This window comes from Microdochium trichocladiopsis (genome assembly GCF_020744255.1).
Source record: "Microdochium trichocladiopsis strain MPI-CAGE-CH-0230 chromosome Unknown B0I36scaffold_9, whole genome shotgun sequence".
In the NCBI taxonomy this organism is placed as follows: Eukaryota; Fungi; Ascomycota; class Sordariomycetes; order Xylariales; family Microdochiaceae; genus Microdochium; species Microdochium trichocladiopsis.
In genome coordinates this window covers 2,645,380-2,663,747 of record NW_025763552.1, presented here as the reverse complement: position 1 = coordinate 2,663,747, position 18,368 = coordinate 2,645,380, and the positions used below count along the sequence as shown (strand labels likewise).

Here is an 18,368-nt window from a genome sequence, read left to right as displayed (position 1 = left end):
AGACCGATAAGCTGGCCTTGACGCGACTCAATCTATATGATCTGTCACACAACTTAAGTGGCTGACATGTTTCCACGCGCCATCTCGAAAGCGCGTGGGGGACCTCAGTCTCCAAAGAAGTCAGGCTGACATGCAGCCAATCGGATAAGTAGTCGAAATCGGCGCAACGCTTTATTTGTATGCAGGGCGCCTGGGCATGTCTTGGCTGAGGTTCACCTAAGATGGGTCATGGTGCTGAAACCCACCTCACCCCATGTATCCCTCTAGCCTACACATCTGCAACCAATTTTCATCCCTGCTCGACGCCTGGTCGCAATGTGGCCAGTGAAGAGCTAGCAGGGCCCTATGAGCCGGCCACTTCCAGGGTTAGTACTTCTCTCACGATTGAAGTCACTTCCACAGCCAATACATGTGCCTGCACGGATGCGCGCTATACAAGGCCCAGCGTGCAGGTCTACTGCACTCTTCAGCCTCCGCGCCTCCACGTCTATCAGCAAGCGCGCCCGGGACGGCCCAAAGCCAGCAGAGCCCCCTACTGGGTTGATATGCTTCAGACATACTCGGCGCAAGTCGCAAGTACCGGGCACTTGGCGACTAGAAGAATCACTCAGACGCCGGCACCTCATGCCTGAGCGACGAAATGGTCATTTTCGGTTCACGCAACAGGCACCTTTACCCTGTCCTCTGCTCGCGGGCTCAACTCACTCTTCTCCGGTCCGTGCCTTAGTGGGAATGCCGCTTGATTTGCCCGTACTGACCCACGCGGTCGCCGGGGCCGGGGTCAATCAACTACAGAACGAGCAATTGCATGGGGCAAGCTTGGGCCTGGCCTATAAATGGCTGAGCCACTTGCCGGGTAATGGCGGAATGAAGGACAGCATACTTCTCTTGTTCCCGCCTAGCATGGCGACCTCAGTGGCGATAGGTGTTCCAGAGTAGTCGTACCGCTGCATCTGTAGCGGAGAAATTCATACGGACTCACAGAACGAGACTCAGCACATCCATGCTCAGGCATGTCCCTCACATAACGAGCGTGAAGCCCACCTCAGCTGTCAGAAACGGTCAATACAATTCGAAGAAGAGCACCCTCTGCATCCAGGGAAGACAGCCCAACCCAAGCATGATCCCACACCATGGGTCAGATTCGTGGAGAAGTGCGCCAGCAGCCCGACAGTATCTACCGATCACATTCAGAGCCATCGCCAACTTTCCATCAACATGACTGAGGCCAGCATCCTGCAACTGGTCAGGCTACATCAGGAGAATGAGCTGAGACATCCTGAATCTGATGCTTCCGTAGGTCTCGGATGCTGGCCGCAGCTTGCCGTTGGCGCACAGACAACTGCATCTGCCTGTTCAGTAGAACAGAATGCTGCACCAAACAATGGGCGAGCCGTGACTGTGACAACGCTCGCGGAAAACACGGCTCTGGCGATTCGCTCGAAAGCGTTCATGGACTCACGACCGATAAAACAATCAGACAGCAGCAGCAGCTTTGCCTTCGAACAATCAACCAGCGAGAATAAGCACCAGTCTGATCAGACTGGCACGGGTGACGAAAATCACATAAAACGATCAGACGTGGCTGGGCGCCTGAGGGACCCATACACTTCGCGCGCATGTGATTCATGCCGCTTGCGAAAGACCAAGTGCGACGGGTCATCCCACTGCGAAGTCTGCAAAACGAGGAAATCAAGGTGTTCCTACACTTATCAGAAAAAAACGAGGATAGTATACCATGCCTGCGTTTCATGCCGCCTTTTTAAAAGCGGGTGTGACGGGAAAAGTCCTTGTAAGGTCTGCGAGAAGCACAAGCGTCCCTGTCACTACGACGTCGAGGAACAGTATAGAAAGACCCAGCCCCGGAAACGACGTTCAATTCGTTCTAGAAACCTAGCGTAGAGGAGCTGCGATCCTCTCTTGAGAGCTGAGACGAGCATATCTGCTCAACGTGCTAAAACCTCTGCAACAAGGATTACTGACCACCAGTCACCGTGTCATCCTGTAGAGCAGGAGGGGGGAATGGCTTCAGTGGCAACAACAGTTGGGGCAACATCTGGGAACGATTTTCGGAGCACTTCTGTCAGTAGCCTACCGCCAACACAGCCGGATCGCACCAGCGAGTCTGCTCCTGAGTAACAGACTCCTGATTGTTCGTATGACTGCTTATTGCCTGACTATGACTACACGGAATTAGGAGATCTGGGTTGGCTATTCGAATGTTTCACCCGCCATTAGCCGAAGGAGAGTCAGTAACAGTTCGAGAACGCAGACTAGTGTTGATAAGAATCAGATCGCGATGTCCACCACGTACTTCCAAGCAAGCCCCGTCTTAACATACTCCTCGGAAATCATACCAAGGCACTGAGATGAGTGACCGGCTAAGAACGCGTGAGCCATCGAGAGTCACGGCCTGTAGCTTGACGGAGACTGCGTGATGTTCGAGAAGAGCTGTTGCGCCAGCTGCCACAAGAACTCAGCTTCCTCCAGGCAAACCATAGTCTCGCCTTGCATCAGAGCTACGTCCCAAATGTCGTGCTTTGAGCTGCTGCGGATGCCGCTTGCGACACGAAAGAGAGTAATATAACCCCAGCGGAGCTTGTCTGACTCAATGCTGTACGTGACTGATGTTTCGGCTACTACGAAGAACATAACGCGCCCCAGTGACTCATACGCTTCGGTGTCCGGTGGAGACTTGAGCACCGAGGCCGAGGTGGAACACGGATCCATTGGTGGATCTAGAGGCTGGCTGGACAGTGATGGACAGCGTTACATGGTTCAATGCCTCGAAAGTTGCGCAGGTCCATCAAGGAACTATATCAGCCTCAGCTCTGGAGACAGAAGGTAGAGGGGGTTGTGGCTGTCGAGAAGGACAAGACGCAATAGGGGTCGTGCGTTCAAGGATCTGGTAAGAACAGTCGAGAACGTCGAATAGAGGGACTGGCGAACACCTGAAGTTTAACGGCGATGAGAACAGCGTGGGAGGTGCGATCGAAGGCTCATGGGGTACAAGGTCAACCAACATCTGCACATAGCTAGGAGGAAGGGACCGTTCGGCTCACATTGACTTCCATTGACAGGATTCGCTCAACACCTCGGCAGCTGGCCGTGCCGCACCAGACTCCCGCTTTCTCCCTCCTCAATCCTTTCGCACGCAAATTCACTGGCGGCTGGCCGCTTTCTTGAGTCTGGTACTAGTGCCATGACACCTTCAGCGCATCCTGGGCCTGGATCATGCATGCACACCACTGCGGGCCCGCACACGTCCGGACAACGTTGAATGCACGGCGCGGCAGTCGTTGGGCATCCCGATTTTGTGGGGCCGTCGAGCGGGCGTCAAGTCTTGCCGGCGTGGGGGGTTTGCGTCTGCCGAGGTCGAGCGGCACTTGCAGCACTGCAGGTACAGGACTGAACATTGCACGGTGGGGGCTACCCCGCTGTGACGTCACATTCAGTTCTCAGGGACCTGGTTTCGACACACAGAATTGAGATACATTGCTGTATCGTTCTTGCACTGTGAGCGTCCGCCCACTTTGCTGGGCGTGAAGTATCATGCCGGGAGGTCGCGCCCGTGCGGGCATGCAATTGTGTTTCTTCTTTTCCGTGGCCACAATCCGGCCTCCGCAGTTGCCTCCGCGACCCCTACGATTGTTGTCGCCTGCCTGATGGTGAGCAGGCGGGAGCACCCCTAGCCCGCGCTAGCAGAGTAGCAGCCAATAGGTAGCTCTCCAAGATATGGAACACAGCCACAACCCCTGGCCCCAATTGGACTGGTTGTATTGAGGCGGGAGGGTTTAGTGTGCAAAGACGGCTCAAGCGAGCTTGGCTGTCCGCTCGACTTCTGAAGTGCCGCGACATCGGCATTGGTGCGGTCAATGTTACATATGACCGTGGCGTAGCCACTACTGGGCGCGGCTGGAGCCGGCTGTTCGTCGCCAGGCTCACAAGGTCCTATCACTGGGGACCTCTACTTCGGGGGGCAAAGGATCGTTATCGCCGTCGTCGTCATGACATTTCTGCCGATGGTGATTACGGCCGCTGCTCACCAAAGCTGTCCTCGCCTTGGGGTCGCTGATCCTTTCAGAAACTGGCACCACTGAAGCTGATCCTGGCTCGACATCGTCATTGCCTGTGTTGGACTGCTCGTCAGCCTGGGAAGCACCAGAAGGTTGGTGGTTACCGACAGGGTGCGCGCGACCGGAATGAGGCCCTGTGCTGGCTGCGGCATCATTTGACCGCGCTGTCTGGACGGCGGTGCCCCCATAGCCGCGAGTGTAGTTGCCAGACACGTCGTGATTTGCGCTTGCTGAGACCAATGGCGTAGCCACGGCTGGCAGTGTCGGATGTGTGTTCTGCTGTGTACTGCGTGGCATCAGTCTATTGAACCCCCTTATGTCTTGTGCAGGAAATGTGGCAGAGTAACCATGCTTTGTGCATCGCGACGGATGTTGCAGCCTTGTCCGAAACGCGACTTGGCCACCATCTCGTTTGCGAGGAATCACAGCAATGCATGCGCGGATCAACCTTGAGAGCCTCGTCAGCACGACTCTGCTGCAGGGTTACCTCGTGGCTACGCTGCCAGCCAAGACTTTGCATGAGCGGCTGGGTGTGTGTTGGGGTCAAGGTGCATGACCAGACTGACTACCCTCCCGTCTCTAGGTACTTTTGAGCGTGCACTCGCCTTTTCGGGTTTGGTGCATACACAATACGCACACCGGCAGACATTTGCAATCCCGGCCTCCCGGCTTTCCCCATCAGGAAGGGATGGTAGTCTCTTCAGGATGGCCATCTTTCCTTCCTAATTTAGACACACCGCCCTGGGTATCGCGCGACATAAATAGCTAGTCCCCACCCTTCGTTCATTTGGCCGCTCGCGTCTCATGATCAAATCCCTCTGTATTTGCGCGTCGCCATAATGGCAGCGACAATTAGCGCCCTCCCTCCTGAGCTCCTGTTACAAATCATCTCCTACCTCGACGCCAGGTCGCTAGCTGCATTCACGAGTACATCGAAACCTATTCGTCCCTTCTTCTACCCACTCAAACGGCGCACCGCCACCATCCTCATCAACCGCGCAAATGGCACTCTTCTTGGTAGCCGTGATTTGCAGACGCTACTATCTTGCGAGAATTTGCGTCCGTACATCCATGAGATGGACATTATAGACGTCGAAAAGCCCGCAGCCAGACCGGATGAGGGCCCCAATATTGAGAGCATCAGCTTGGATCTTCAACGTACCTCTGATCAACTCAGCGCGGCGCATTGCTCGAACATCGCGAAGCACGTCTTGAATATAAAGAGCAAGGGTGAGGGCCTTGATGCCATATTCTGGTACATCCGCATTATTCTCGCGCTACTAAGGAGCGTAACCTCAATAACCATTACGCCATCCGCTTTTGTACGCCTCAATTTGCCCGTACTACATCCACAGCAGGTGGAATTGGCTCAAAGTCAACCTACCAAAGCCATCCAGGCCCCAGACACACGAAGTGATGCGGAGGGCCGACTGAGCACTGCGTGTGATCATCCAGGCAACTGTACAGTTGACCTGCCCGCTCTCTGCACGGTTCGGTTCCATGATGGCTGTTGGAACATTTCGCCAGGACAATTCGAGGCGGCGGCTGGAAAGGTACTGCGAACCCAACCACTCTTGGAAGCCTTGTCCTTCAGAAACATGGACTTGAGCCTGCCGAGCGATGTGGGCGGTGTGTTGCCGCCTCGACTGAAGCGTCTACACCTGTCCCACCTTGGGATCGGAAAGACGATCTCGCGAGCGTTTTTGTGTCATGCCCGAAGTTAGCAGACGTCTGGCTTGGTACGTTGTTCATCATTACAAGCTCGGAAACTGCTGAAGTCCTTCGCAGCCATGGGAAGCTGATCAGGCGTCTGAGGTGGGAAACTCGGCCGGACTGCGGACTCCTGTCGTTTCCCAACGCCTGGAAATCATGGAAGAGTATTGGCAGCTTACGGGGTCTCCCCCAGCTTGTAGAGCTTAGTCTTCCCTTGAGGTATCTTTCCTTTGAGCTGGAGAAGGGTGGATGCATTGAGTCTGTACTGCCCCCGTCCCTGCAACGCATTCGAGTGTCGGAAGGTTGTCAGTATCATGCCCAGCAAAACGAGGAGCCAAACCACGAGTATCAGATCGACCTATTCACGCAGCTCTGCGAAAGGCAGAATGCGTTCCGCTCTCTCGAGACATGCACTCTTCAGCTCTGGGACATATGCGCATACCCTGGCAGCAAGCCTTCTCGAGAATACCCGAGTTTACCAAGTATAGCTGATGCACCGGGCTGGACAACAACCTGTCGTCCAGGAACCATCGAACGGAACACTACGGGGACAACGGTTTTGTATGACGGCTGGCTTGGGGATGGGATCGAGGAGGAGATATCATGTGTTAATGGAGCTTGTTCGCCCACAATGCGAGCCGACCATCAGGGATAGAGTACCACCGTGATTCCCACGACGCGCTCCCACCAGATAGACAACCCACGGCGCTTGGAAGAAATTCAATAGCCAGGATATGGCGACATGGATGTCAACCGGTGAAGTGAATGAGATCCCTTGATGACGCCAACCATCGGCGGGCCAGCAAGACCTGGCTCTCCTGTTCCGCACAAGAGACATACAGCTCGTGGTGACTTGCGATACCATGCCTCCATGCGCGACCACAAGATCTACATAAATGTCTAAAGATCCCCAGAACTTGGCCAAGACGACCTCAATTCCAAACCGCTACTCAACCACGATGGCAAAGACCTTGAACAGATGCACAAATCTCAAGACAGACATGTGCGCTTTGTCACTATTGTAATCTCGAGTACAAAAATAAATTGTGTATGACAACCAATAGTCTACAGGTCGCTGCCAGTCGCTATTCGTGAATGAGAATGCCAGCGTTGATTGCCGTGCTGGAAAGGCGACAGATATCTGCCAGCTGTGAAAAGGGGTCCGAGCTGGCGTGGGTTCATATCAAAATTAAGATTTCGCAGCTCCAGGAGAGCGCCATACTGATAGTCTGGCTCAGTCGGCAGGTTGAAGGTGCAGACTGCAGTGTGCCAGCAGGTCAAGCTGTGTTTAATGGCGTCTGTACTACTGATTGCCAAAGATCGGGCAGATCTCAATCTCTAAGGGCCTCGGCCTCCCATAATACCACCTCAATTATAAGTGTCTTCATCCTGAAGCAGTAGACCGATACGCTGTTTGACCCTCAAGATAGCGAAGTCTTCCCAGAGCTGTGTTATCGTCATGACAGTAGTGTTCGGCGCCATTGCCGTCGATGATGCGTGGTGAGGTGCGGAAGTGTGTTGTCATGAGATCGACAATCATAGCGGCTGATGCGCAGGCTCGCTGGCGAGCCTTCGGCATGGTGCTGCAGTCCATGATCCTATCCAGTGGCCCAAGGCTGGTCTGGACGGAGACAGGGCGATGGAGTTCCATCAGCTAATGGTGGCGTGACTCAAGCAAGCACCCTTCAATTGTCCTGTCGTCCTTCTCCGCCTCAGAGCGTCCGGTGCCCGGGGAGTGCTTTCGCTCGGAAAATATTTGCAAAGGCATCTTCGCACAACCGAATAATGCATCTCAGCATGATCAGCTCCGTGCGCTCAGAAACGCCCGTGTCCCCCACAAGTTTGATCGCCGCTGGCGGCAGCTGTACATTGAGGTTTGAACGATACCTACATCGTGGGGAGCCGCTCGCATCATTAGCACACTGCAATCCTCGTGCAGAGCATGAAATCGCCTCTGGGAACTGACGTACTGGATTGGTAAGGGGTAGGGTATGTGAACCCGAACCCAGGCCCCAAAATGCCGCGGTCACTCGCGCGATCGTCTGCCTCACCCTTCCCGGCTTCTGTGGCCTGAGGAAGGATGCCATCGTAACCCATCGCTACGTTGGTGATGTCGTGCATCGTGGGTTCCCGGCTGTCCTCGCCGCCCCTGGATCCGCAAGAACTGCCGTGATCGCCGCCAACAGCCTCGTGCGAATGATGGCGGAGGTCATCGCGCCTTCATGTTCCCCGGCAGCTCTCATCCAGGAGGCCAGACTCAGCGGTATGGTTGTTGTCGATGTCCATTGTGGTCGCAAGCTCCTCGCTGACGAGGCCGCTGGGCGCAGGCAGTCTTGTTGCGGGTGGTCCTCGTCGCTGGATCCTCGAACCCGACGTCGGCGTGGGCGTCCCATTGACCTGTTCAGCCATGGTGGTGCTTGTACCATTGGAGATTTGATTCACTCCCGGGTTCTCGTGTTCCCTGCCGCCATCACGGCCCTCATCCCCAACACTCTGCTCGTGCTCGTCACTGCCTTTCTGAACTTGACGGGGAGTAGTCGGTGGCGTCGTGTAACTCTGGGCATGCTCGACAATTCCAGTGTCGTTCCGGCAATCGTTCCTGCTGTTGATAGAAGCCCCAGGCGCAGCGATACTAGACAAAGCCACAGGGGCATTCTCTAGTCCCTCTGGTCTCTCTGGGCCGTAGCCAGGCAGTAGTCTGTCCCCGTCTTTCTCTGATCGGAGCAGAAATTGTCCAGCTGCGGTGTGTGCAGCCAGCTCATTGGCCGCATGGTTTGTGACGTGGCGGACGTCTCCGATGGCTGGGGATTCGATGGGTTGCTGGTCGTTGTCGACTCGTCTGGACGAGCCCGACGCGGTAGCAGGTCTCGGCTGTGGCCCTGTAGCGACGGAGGCTTCTGTTGAATGCGCTACGCGGGACTCCGTCATGACCACTTCAACTGTCGCCTCTGTGTTCGATCATAGTTTCGAGCAGGAGCTGCGTTGTTGTCTTGTGAGTGCAGAAGTCTGCCGTGTTTGGTGTTGCTCACGAGGTTTCGCCTGTCGCGTCGACATCTGCGGCCGACCATGGGGAGCGTCGCGCCGATTCTCGCTGTGCTGTGGGCAGGAAGAGGTTAGTTGTAGCCGTGACACCTAGCATGAAGCCAAGACTTCAATGAAACCTGCGTGGGAGACCACACACCAGACCACTACCCTGAGGCTTTTCCTCGATGGTGATGTTCGATGCAATGTCGTATCATTCGCGGATAGCCGCTCAGTGAGGTGCGACGAGTGATCTGACGCGGACCCGTTCCGAGTGAGGAATTGCGCTTCTCGTAGTGCAACAAGCTACCGCTGCAGCGTCGCCTCAGTGAATGCGAATGGTAGCTCCAGTTCGATGAGTGCATCGGTTGTCGCGGAAGCGTGTTTGCTGCAGTCTGCCGACAGGGCATGTGGCCCATGCAGACACGCCTCTGGCGCGCTATCAAACTGACCGGCCGGAGACTGGAGGTCAACGTGTATGCTGATTGTGTTGTGGTCATGTGGAATCTAGGCCCGTGAGTTGTGGTGAAGCAGGTCGGCTAAGAGCGCGGCGTTCAGGTCGACGCATGAAGGCAGACTCGGGAGTGTTGGTGCACTGAGACCCCCGAGTGTCAGCCAGCCTGCTTCATTTCAGCCCCACAACAAAAGACCCTGTGTATCAGGTATGCACATGCTCTTCCTCGCACGCACAACTTGATTTGGCGAGATGGAAAAGTAAGCACAATGCGCCACACGGTATGTAACCCTGGTTGGGGTCTGACAGGAGGTTGGGGACTGGCAGCGGGCGTGTGCGTTGGTGCAGAGCGGGATCGCACGATACTTGCATACACAATTCATTAGTGGGACAGCTGTGCATATGTCAGTACTTTCACTAGCCATGGCGTGTCAGGGCGGCACGATCCTTCTCACAGTGCACAAGCGACGGAGCGAGGTACGCTCCTCGTGCGGGGGTAGTCATCGTGTTCAGGCGATACTTCCTCCACTCAGTTGCCTCGCTGCCTCCTCGCCCTTAGAGGAGGGAGCCGAGAGTGTGTACAGGGCCTCCATGTCTGTGATGTGCGCACTAGAGATAGCAGCGACCAGCATCTACTGATAACTGTCCTTTCAGGCGGTCATTCAGCGGAACGAAGTCCAAAAGTTGATTTCCAATTCTGTTAGTTATGAAGCGTGCAGGCTTGAAAATCTTGTCCTAGCTCTCGAGATCATCGCAGTCCACGGCGGTCATGCCTGGGGAACTCTGCCCGCTCGTCCTGTAAAGGCAATTTCTGAAATCGAGAGCGGCAGCCTCCAGTCGCACGGCCCCCCAACCTGGGGAGCTGGTCCAAAGGTGGAGACCCTACCCGATTAGGAAAGCATCGTGACACCGAACAGAAGCTCATCATTCCTTCCTATTCGGGACGGGCTGAAGCAAGGCTTCCATATCTGCAACAGCACAGCTTCAAGTGAGATCTACTTCTAAGCGTATGCGCGGCGCGTGCAAGAGAATGCTAATACTCACAGTGTACACCATTGAGGACCGCCGCATTGAGCGACATGACCAGACGTGCGAGTGTGACACAGGCGCTGCAAGAGCTTCGTATGGGCTGACAGGCAGCCGCGGAGGCTCTCTTTTTAGTGACCTACGGCGCCATCAGCGTCTTCTTCATGACATTGTAGGTATGAGTGGAGCTGTCCAATCCTGGAGGCGGGTAGGTTGGGAGGTCTACGGCAGCAGAGCGGGTTACTTTCGAGAGGTCTCGCGGTCACACCACAGCTGTGCTGGTGACCAGCCCGGGACTCTGCCAGTCGATGATAGCCTCCGCCACATCGTCGTGCGGACAGCTCGACGCCAGTTTAGTGTAGTTCTACTGTTAACGTACCAGCCGCAAGATTTGGCCGGCCGACCGAGGCGCAATGCTGATTGAGACATTGTCGTCGTCCAGGTATGTTTATGACAGGGATAATCAGCTGCATGTAAGAGGGCTCATAAGGTAAAAGACAACGGGCTAGCCTTCTCCTGGTACTGACCAACTCGGTGCATTGAAATGTTCCTCTCCTCCCTGTCTAGTCTAAATTGTCTCCAACTCAGGTCTGGAGCAGTGCTAAAAGCTTGGACAAAACGAATGCGTGCCATATTGACCCTCCAGAAGCTATATTGGAGTTCCCGTCAGTGCATCGCACCAGCGCAAGTTGCGATCGCCACGTCGATTATGAAGGTTACTCATCCAGCGCATGCTCATTATGTACCAGTCCGGCCCGTCGCGCTTCCGTTCTCCATACGTCTGCCCCGAAGTGCTCGATAATATAATCCCTCGCACACTCTCGCGCGTCGGCATCGAGCGACTCCAATGGCACATCGCTAGCTGGCCAAGTTGCTACCAATCCCCGCTGCTGACTGAGCTGCAACTGTGAGACCGTGTGGAGTTCTGAGTAATCGTCTGAATCGTTTTCACTCTCAAATCTTTGGCTAGCCTCTTTAAAATACCACCCCCATTGCCCACCTAGATGTTCCGATGCCCAGCGCTGCAGCTCTTCCCAAGTCTCATCGACGAAGAAGGACCGCAAAGCGAGCGGAATGTCATCCCATTCGACAGTAATGATGATGGATCCGCCATCTTGGCGAAAAGATAAGTCCCGGACCGGATAGTAAAGTCCTTCGGGCAGCGCAACTCGGTACTTGAAAGGCTTTGGCGGAATCTCAAGCGGACGAGCTTCGGCGTCGGGCTGGACGAGCGCAGGCCGTTGTGTGCCGTCCTCTTCGGCGTAAGTACTGGGGATTTTCATCAAGCGCGCTCGCTTCTGGGGTCGGCTAGTGCTTGACGTGTCTATGCCGGGGTAGCCTCGACATCCCGGCTTTAGTGTTTGCTGGGGCTGAAGCCCGAGCGGCTCCCTCATTGGCTGCAAACGGGACTGCTCAAGCCGTGCGTGATCGCGCTCTTCTTCGGTGGATGCCATTGTTGAGGTAATCGGCTTCTGTGTCAACATGGATGGAGGATTGAGGGGTGGACTGAAATGTCGATAATTGCCTGACACTTCGTCGGACCATAGCGCCGCCTTGCTGGGTTGCGCCACTGGAGTACCTGGCCTTGACGACCCTTCCGCTTCTCCATAGCAAGGATACACTTCTGTGTACCTCTGTAGCTTCGGTGGACGTGGGTGGCGGTCAACAGTGCGACGCCGGTTGCGGGAGGTTTGAGCGGTCATATTACCTGCTGTCATTTAAGTACAGGTCCTCGAACCAAGGCCATCGTACTGCGGGCCATCGTGACATACCCGTCATAGTGAAGGCGATCCGCTCGGACTTGACCTTCGGAGCAGCTTGGAATCCGTCGTGTTTGGTCGGTCATGGAGTGCTTTGGGCTCGATTCCATTGTCCTGTGTAGGGTAATCGAGGAGGGAAGAGGCGTCTGATTAAGTACGATGCTGAGCTACAGTTATGCTCCATAAGTAGCTCTTCTTGCCTGACTGGCAGCTTGAAAGCGAACTAGGCAAAGCTCATCCTCGCCCGCGGTGTCGGTCGTCACTCAATCCCCAAGGCTAGAAGAGCCACTTTTGGAGCCGATGCAATTCTTACAGTCTGTCCAACAACAAGGCTACTGGGGCACCAGAACTTCCTTCATTGAGGCACCCCAGTGGACTGCAATTACTACTGACTAAGCGACAGCGAAACTGGTGAGACTTTCTTGCCGGACTTCCTTACTCCCCGTCAGTCTGCTAAAGACAGCTCTCACTTTGGTGGCATGAGTCGTAAGCGGCGTCTTCAAGGTTCAGTCAAGAGCACAAGTCATTTCTGCTTGAGCAAATGTTTTATCTCTAATGAAACTCAGAGCACACAAGGGACTATTGTGTGCCATGAGAACGATGCACTGCGCGGTGGAACAAGGCTTATTATATCCCTGGAAGCTACAAGTTCTAAATATAAACGAAGAAAACCAAACAGACCAGTATGAGATGACGGATTGTTTGTGTCTCAGTACGACCACCGCTCCACAGAGCAAATCAACATAGCCAAGACCAGAGATAAAGCGGGGAGTGATGAGGAAATCTGCGGTCGAAAGGCGACACGAGGTCATCAGGGCCAAGAGGAAAGCCAGGTCTTGACACTGCGATCAGCAAGAAATGCTTGACTTGTCTTAAGGAGGCGATTCCTTGCCAGTACCATAGTCGATGTTCTTGAAGCCCTGACCGATGAACGTGACTGGAACACCAAGCTGATGCTGGCAAGACGGCTGGTTACTAACGGTGGGCGGAGGAAGAGTGCAGAGCTCATCGTAGCCCCACTTGCAAGCTGGGTCGAGGATGTTATACAAGGCATAGTTATTTGCTACCCAGGTGTTGCTAGTACAGCTGGCGACGTAGTTCATAGCGTTTGCCGCCGCCAGAGGTAGCTTGCCGCCGGCGACGGACAAAAGATCAGCACACTGCGACATAGGGACATCCTCCCAGGTCGCGCTGACGCCGCCGCCGTAGACCGGATTCTGCTTCGCACCCTGCCCGGTAACGAGGTAGTTCCATGCGTCATAGGAGATATCATAGGCGCCGCCAGACTGGTCGATCTTCAATAGGGTCACTGAACGGCCATTAGCGGTCACCCTAACGCAGAGGTTATCACAAGACACGGACGAAGGCCAGTAAGCGACGCGGTTAGTATTGATCTTGCAGCCAAGAACGCCGACCGAGGAAGAGTAGCGGTCGTGGGGAGTGACTGAGATCGAGCCGCCACGACGAGCGAGCTCGGGCATGGTGTAGGCGGAGACAGCAGAGGCGGCGCCGAGAAGTGAAACATGGCTGAGCTGCATCTTGATCGTGGATAGCAGGTAATGGGGGTATATTCAGTGAAATAAAAGGAGTGTGATGTCGTCGAGACAAGGTGATTTTTACAAAGGAGCGTTTGTCAACGAGTCAGGTCTCACGGCTCGCACTGTTGATCAGGCAGTGACTGAAGAGCCTGGAAGGAGGAATGAGCCTGTGTCTAAATAAGACCGGTGAGTAACCTCTGTTGCGTCAGAAGTCTCACCAGCTGTAACTATCGATAACAAGCGGAGATGGCTGGATGCCAACAACTAGTGACGAGCAAAATGGCAACTATCGCTGCCTGACCAGCAGTAGGGCCACCAGCACAAGTCGCTTGGAACTCCGCGAGGTGAAGACCCTTCCGGCCCAATACGCGCCCGAGGAAGAGTGCATACCAGTCTGACTAATGATGCACTCCGGGACCACAGCCACTTCTGGATCTTTGGGGTTCTGCTGCGGAGGTCGGGTAAAGTTGTCCCGTTCCGAGGCATTGGCCACGGGTGTACATCATGTCAGCTTCACACTCGAACAACTCACAAGACTTCTACAGCGAAGGTTAACGAGAAGTGTGTACCTAAGTAAATATAACCCTGTTTGCCCATCGCGAGATTACTCCAGCATCGTCGAGCTGGAGAATTGCTACACATCCTAAAGGGGACGAAAAGAAGAAATGGTTACGATTCCGTTAGTGGTCTACAGACTTTGAGAGTAAAGGAAATCACCATTGTCCTTCCGCCAACCATATGCCTACGCACTCGCATTATCCAGTCCAGCACGTCGTGACTCGGATCTCCATACCTCGTCTCCAAACTTGTTGATGATCTGGCGCCTCGCAGAGTCGAGCGCCACATCATCAAGCAACGACAACTGAACATCACTGTCTGGCCAACTTGCGACAAGTATCAGCTGATCATCCTGCATGCTGAGCTCCAGCTCTGAGACCATATGGTATTCGAATGAGGATTGATCTTCGGATCCAGGCAGCTGATTCTCGCCATCCGTGTGCATCCAAGTAGGTCCGAACTTCTGCAATAGACGGTTGTTGAGCTCTTCCCACGCCACCGTAACGTGGAATTGGTCGACTGAAAGTCTAGTCTTTTCCCAGCTGATGGTGATGATCACGCTGCCTGTCTCGGAGTCCTGCCGACAATCAAGTTTTCGGACCGGATAACTCTGCTCGGGAGAAAACCTGACGTGGAAAGGGAAAGGCTCCGATAGTGCCTTGCTACTGCGTCGCAGATGCTTGACACTTGTAGTTTCACATGTTCCAGTGGCGTGGCCCGAGTCACTCGTCGAGCGTGCCGGCTTTTGCCTATCGTCAGGTCCTGGGACTTTCAGAGTGTGAGTGGCGTCGTGCCGCAGGGGACCTGCTGTACATCGCTTTCGTGCAGAGGCGCTCTCTGACAGCCGCGCTAACGAGTGGTTCAACTGCGAGCAGCTGTCTTCCTCTGTGATGGAGGCCAGGGCGCAGGTGTTCAGACCACCTGGTGGCGGAGCGAATTGTGGATAGACAGCTTCCCGGCTGCTCGAGGGCGCCGCTGTCTCGTGTTGTACTACAGCCTGCCTGACTCTCAATGGCCCGTTCGCGCCTTCATAGAGATGATCGCAACCTTCCCGCTTCAATACGGTAGGCTCTCTGCCCAGACACGGACGGGGCTGGTGGGTCGCGCTGACATTTTCTGTTGACAGTACACCAGGCCCCAAATGGAGGAAACTAGGTTCCCGCTGTAAGGTCCCCATCCTGGCCATAGTGCCTTGCGTGAGCTGCATCTTGAGGGCAGCTCGATGTCTGTCGTGCCTAGATAACCAGAGGGTATGATGGACGTGGTTTAGGTGTCCCAGGCAGGGTGGTTAAGAATGGTGGCATGGACTTGTTGAAGAGCTGGTGGCAGAGAAGAGGTCTTCGTGAAGCCCATGGAAAGCGCCGATTTCGTGGTCCATCGACGCTGCGGGCTGTATCATACTGTACTGTGTACTTCTGCAAGTAAATGCATTATGCCATCAGTCATATCTGCCCAACGACCGCGACCCGAGACCTCGCGTGGCTCGATGAGCCGCTTTTGGAGCAGGTTGATCAATCCCCGTTGGTCACTCAACCGTCTGGCCGTCTAAGACTCCTTCGGTGAAGCTTGATGGATGGATGCATGGATGCAACCTTGCTCGCTCCTGGCAAGCATGGACCAGCATTGTTGAGCCGAGACTTGCTTCAAGGCGGGGCTGGTCGCGCAGCAGCCAAAAATGGAGTGCCCCACACTTATCGGGGGGTTTGTACTTCAAAGGTCCTGGTGATATACTGTACTGTACCTTGTGGCTCCAAGTTTGATTCCGAGCGTGCGGGGTGTGTGGCCGCCCCGCGGATCCACTCCAACTTCGCATGAGGGGTTTCGCATCTTGGCCTGTCTTCGTTAGCCAAACTCAACACGAAGCACATGGTCGGATGCTGAAGTCGCCACCGAGACATACCCATAGCGTGGCAAGATGAGACTCCTCAAGACGAGCGACCTCCAGTTTGAGGAATTCCATGGCAGTGGAAGACCAGCGTATGCAATCTTATCCCACCGCTGGCGTGAGGTCGAGCTCTCGTACCAGGATATGCGTCGCATTATCGAACACGGCAATGTTCCACAGGAGCCCAGGACATCAAGCTACCATAAGATCATGAATTTTCGTGCTCAGGCGCGGAGAAGTCGCTATGAATACATATGGGTCGACACCTGTTGCATTGACAAGGCCAGCAGTGCCGAGTATCAAGAGGCCATCAACTCTATGGGGCAATGGTACGCAGAATCGGCAATTTGCTACGCCTATCTCGACGACGTCGACCTTTCCAAACTTCCCGATGCTCCTTCTCGCAAATTCCGGCACAAACTCTACAAAAGCTTTCAGCGTTCTGAGTGGTTCACGCGAGGCTGGACGCTCCAAGAGCTTCTGGCTCCAAAGAGTCTCATATTTTTCGATCGAAACTGGAATAGAATTGGCGATTCTCTTGATCTTCGGCCCTCAATCCTGAGAATCACAGGCATCGATTTACAGCACATCAGAGAGTCCCCGGACCGAGGCGGACTCGACCTGTTCAAGCATAGAATAGGTAGACGAATGTCTTGGGCGTCAAGCAGAGACACCAAAAGAGTGGAAGACCGTGCATATTCCCTACTCGGAATTTTCAACGTCAACATGGCCATGCTTTATGGCGAGCGGGAGCGCGCATTCGCACGTCTCCAAGAGGAGATCCTCAAGCACAACGAGGATGCGTCAATACTGGTTTGGACCTACCAAGAAGGAGACGTGGAGTTCGCCCCGAACGGGCTTGCTCCGTCTGCTACACATTTCCGCAGCTACAGACAACTCGTTCGGGGGTGCCGTTCTCGCAGATCTCTGTACAATGTGGCTATCGTGGATCTTGATTTTCAGATGAAGCCACGAGGTCTACTAGCGGCGCCGAAGGTCTGGGCAGATCCACTTGAACACAGAGCCTACATCATACTCGCGGAAGGTCGGCAAGGCTCTCGAACATCACAAAGAGTCCTCGTCACCCCTATCATGTACACAAATCTAGCCCAAGGCCAAGAGCATGCTTTAGACTGCGTTCGGTATGCAAATCCTCTATGGGTTGGTTCGAACATTGTCAAAACAGCGGTATCGACCCCGTTGTGCTTCGTTAGGCGAGTGCAGGCTGTACGCCCAAGGAGAGCATTTGATGGGTTCAGCCTAGGCTCGCTCGTCTGGGCAGACTTTGCGACGACTTTCACCTACCCGCACAGACACAAGGCCGTCGACGTCATTTTCCAGTAGTCCTCAAGGCGCCTGCTGAGCAATCACGATTTGGACCAACGAGGCACACTTTCGTCCTGGAAATGCAAAGACGCACGGATCCAGGGTGCAGGATTGTGGTACTCGTTGACTATCGCGCTTGGAAACAAAAGATTGCACGGGACACGGGAATTACCCTGTCTTTTTATAAATCCCGCGAGCCGCTTGATCTTGGGTTTGCCATATGTCTAGCGAAGGAGAAACGAAACCGTCACCATCTCGCAAGCTGCCAGCTCCTGGATGACTCCGGACGGCATATTCCAACCGACAGAGTCATCTCAATTAGCTCATTCTCAAATCAGTGGCTGGATGAAGGGGACGATGACCGCGAACATCCCACACCTCGTCAGATCATACCACCCGTGACGCTATCCGTCCGGGCTGCGCATATAGACCACGGTTCCGAGACTGAATAAACGGTTCTCTCTCAACCAAAACAGAACCGGCAACTAAGAAGGAAATAGCAGGACACCGTGATAGAAGACAAACCAAGGACCTTTTATCAGCAGGGCATATTTCTGGAGGTGCGAACACGATCTCGTTTCATGGGCCATGATGTCACATGGAGGACTAACCACCCTTATGCCAGTATGATAGTCTATGACCCATACTATTTCCCCCCTTACTTCCCTTGAACGAGGCATTACAGGTGCAAAATTGAAGTTCACGATCGCTAGTCGATTTCCGACTTCTGCGGCCAAAGGATCACAACATCCATCGACCATATGACAGCAAGGTTGAGATCCAACAGCACCTCACCAAAGTCCTCCCGTAGCGCCCTGGTCGCATGAACCCCAGGCAATGTGTGCGGTCGCTCGCTTCCACTCATCGTTGAGCACATCGAAGCTGTTATGCAACGCGCTGGTGTTTTCCGAAAGCGGTGCTGGCCCCCAGGGAAGCCGGCAACAATGACTAAATATTGAGACCGCTCATAGGGCAGAGGATACGAGGCGGCACTGTGCCGCTTTCACAAAC

The 18,368-nt window shown here is 54.5% G+C and overlaps 5 protein-coding genes across 5 annotated transcripts; 2 read left to right on the top strand and 3 right to left on the bottom strand.

Annotated features, from left to right (window-relative positions):
- Positions 1-3,941: 3,941 nt before the first annotated feature.
- Positions 3,942-4,373, bottom strand: B0I36DRAFT_417371 (uncharacterized protein; the record flags this gene model as incomplete). The annotated part of the gene is made up of 1 exon (XM_046162109.1): positions 3,942-4,373. One exon carries the CDS (start codon positions 4,371-4,373, stop codon positions 3,942-3,944), a length of 432 nt encoding a protein of 143 aa, XP_046008779.1.
- A 509-nt stretch (positions 4,374-4,882) lies between these two features.
- On the top strand, positions 4,883-5,951 carry B0I36DRAFT_166979 (uncharacterized protein). Its single transcript, XM_046148736.1, has one exon. The coding sequence runs from the start codon at positions 4,916-4,918 to the stop codon at positions 5,798-5,800; it is 885 nt and encodes a 294-aa protein (XP_046008778.1). The 5' UTR covers positions 4,883-4,915; the 3' UTR covers positions 5,801-5,951.
- A 1,607-nt stretch (positions 5,952-7,558) lies between these two features.
- Positions 7,559-8,847, bottom strand: B0I36DRAFT_166999 (uncharacterized protein). Its single transcript, XM_046148737.1, has 2 exons — positions 7,760-8,847; positions 7,559-7,676 (listed from the first exon to the last, which is right to left on the bottom strand). Exon 1 carries the CDS (start codon positions 8,715-8,717, stop codon positions 8,010-8,012), a length of 708 nt encoding a protein of 235 aa, XP_046008777.1. The 5' UTR covers positions 8,718-8,847; the 3' UTR covers positions 7,559-7,676; positions 7,760-8,009.
- Positions 8,848-12,748: 3,901 nt separating this feature from the next.
- B0I36DRAFT_387538 (uncharacterized protein) lies at positions 12,749-13,942 on the bottom strand. The gene has a single exon (XM_046161187.1). It carries the CDS (start codon positions 13,586-13,588, stop codon positions 12,923-12,925), a length of 666 nt encoding a protein of 221 aa, XP_046008776.1. The 5' UTR covers positions 13,589-13,942; the 3' UTR covers positions 12,749-12,922.
- Positions 13,943-15,448: 1,506 nt separating this feature from the next.
- On the top strand, positions 15,449-17,163 carry B0I36DRAFT_376851 (heterokaryon incompatibility protein-domain-containing protein; the record flags this gene model as incomplete). Its single annotated transcript, XM_046160499.1, has 4 exons — positions 15,449-15,468; positions 16,082-16,627; positions 16,667-16,844; positions 17,140-17,163. 4 exons carry the CDS (start codon positions 15,449-15,451, stop codon positions 17,161-17,163), a joined length of 768 nt encoding a protein of 255 aa, XP_046008775.1.
- Positions 17,164-18,368: the final 1,205 nt, after the last annotated feature.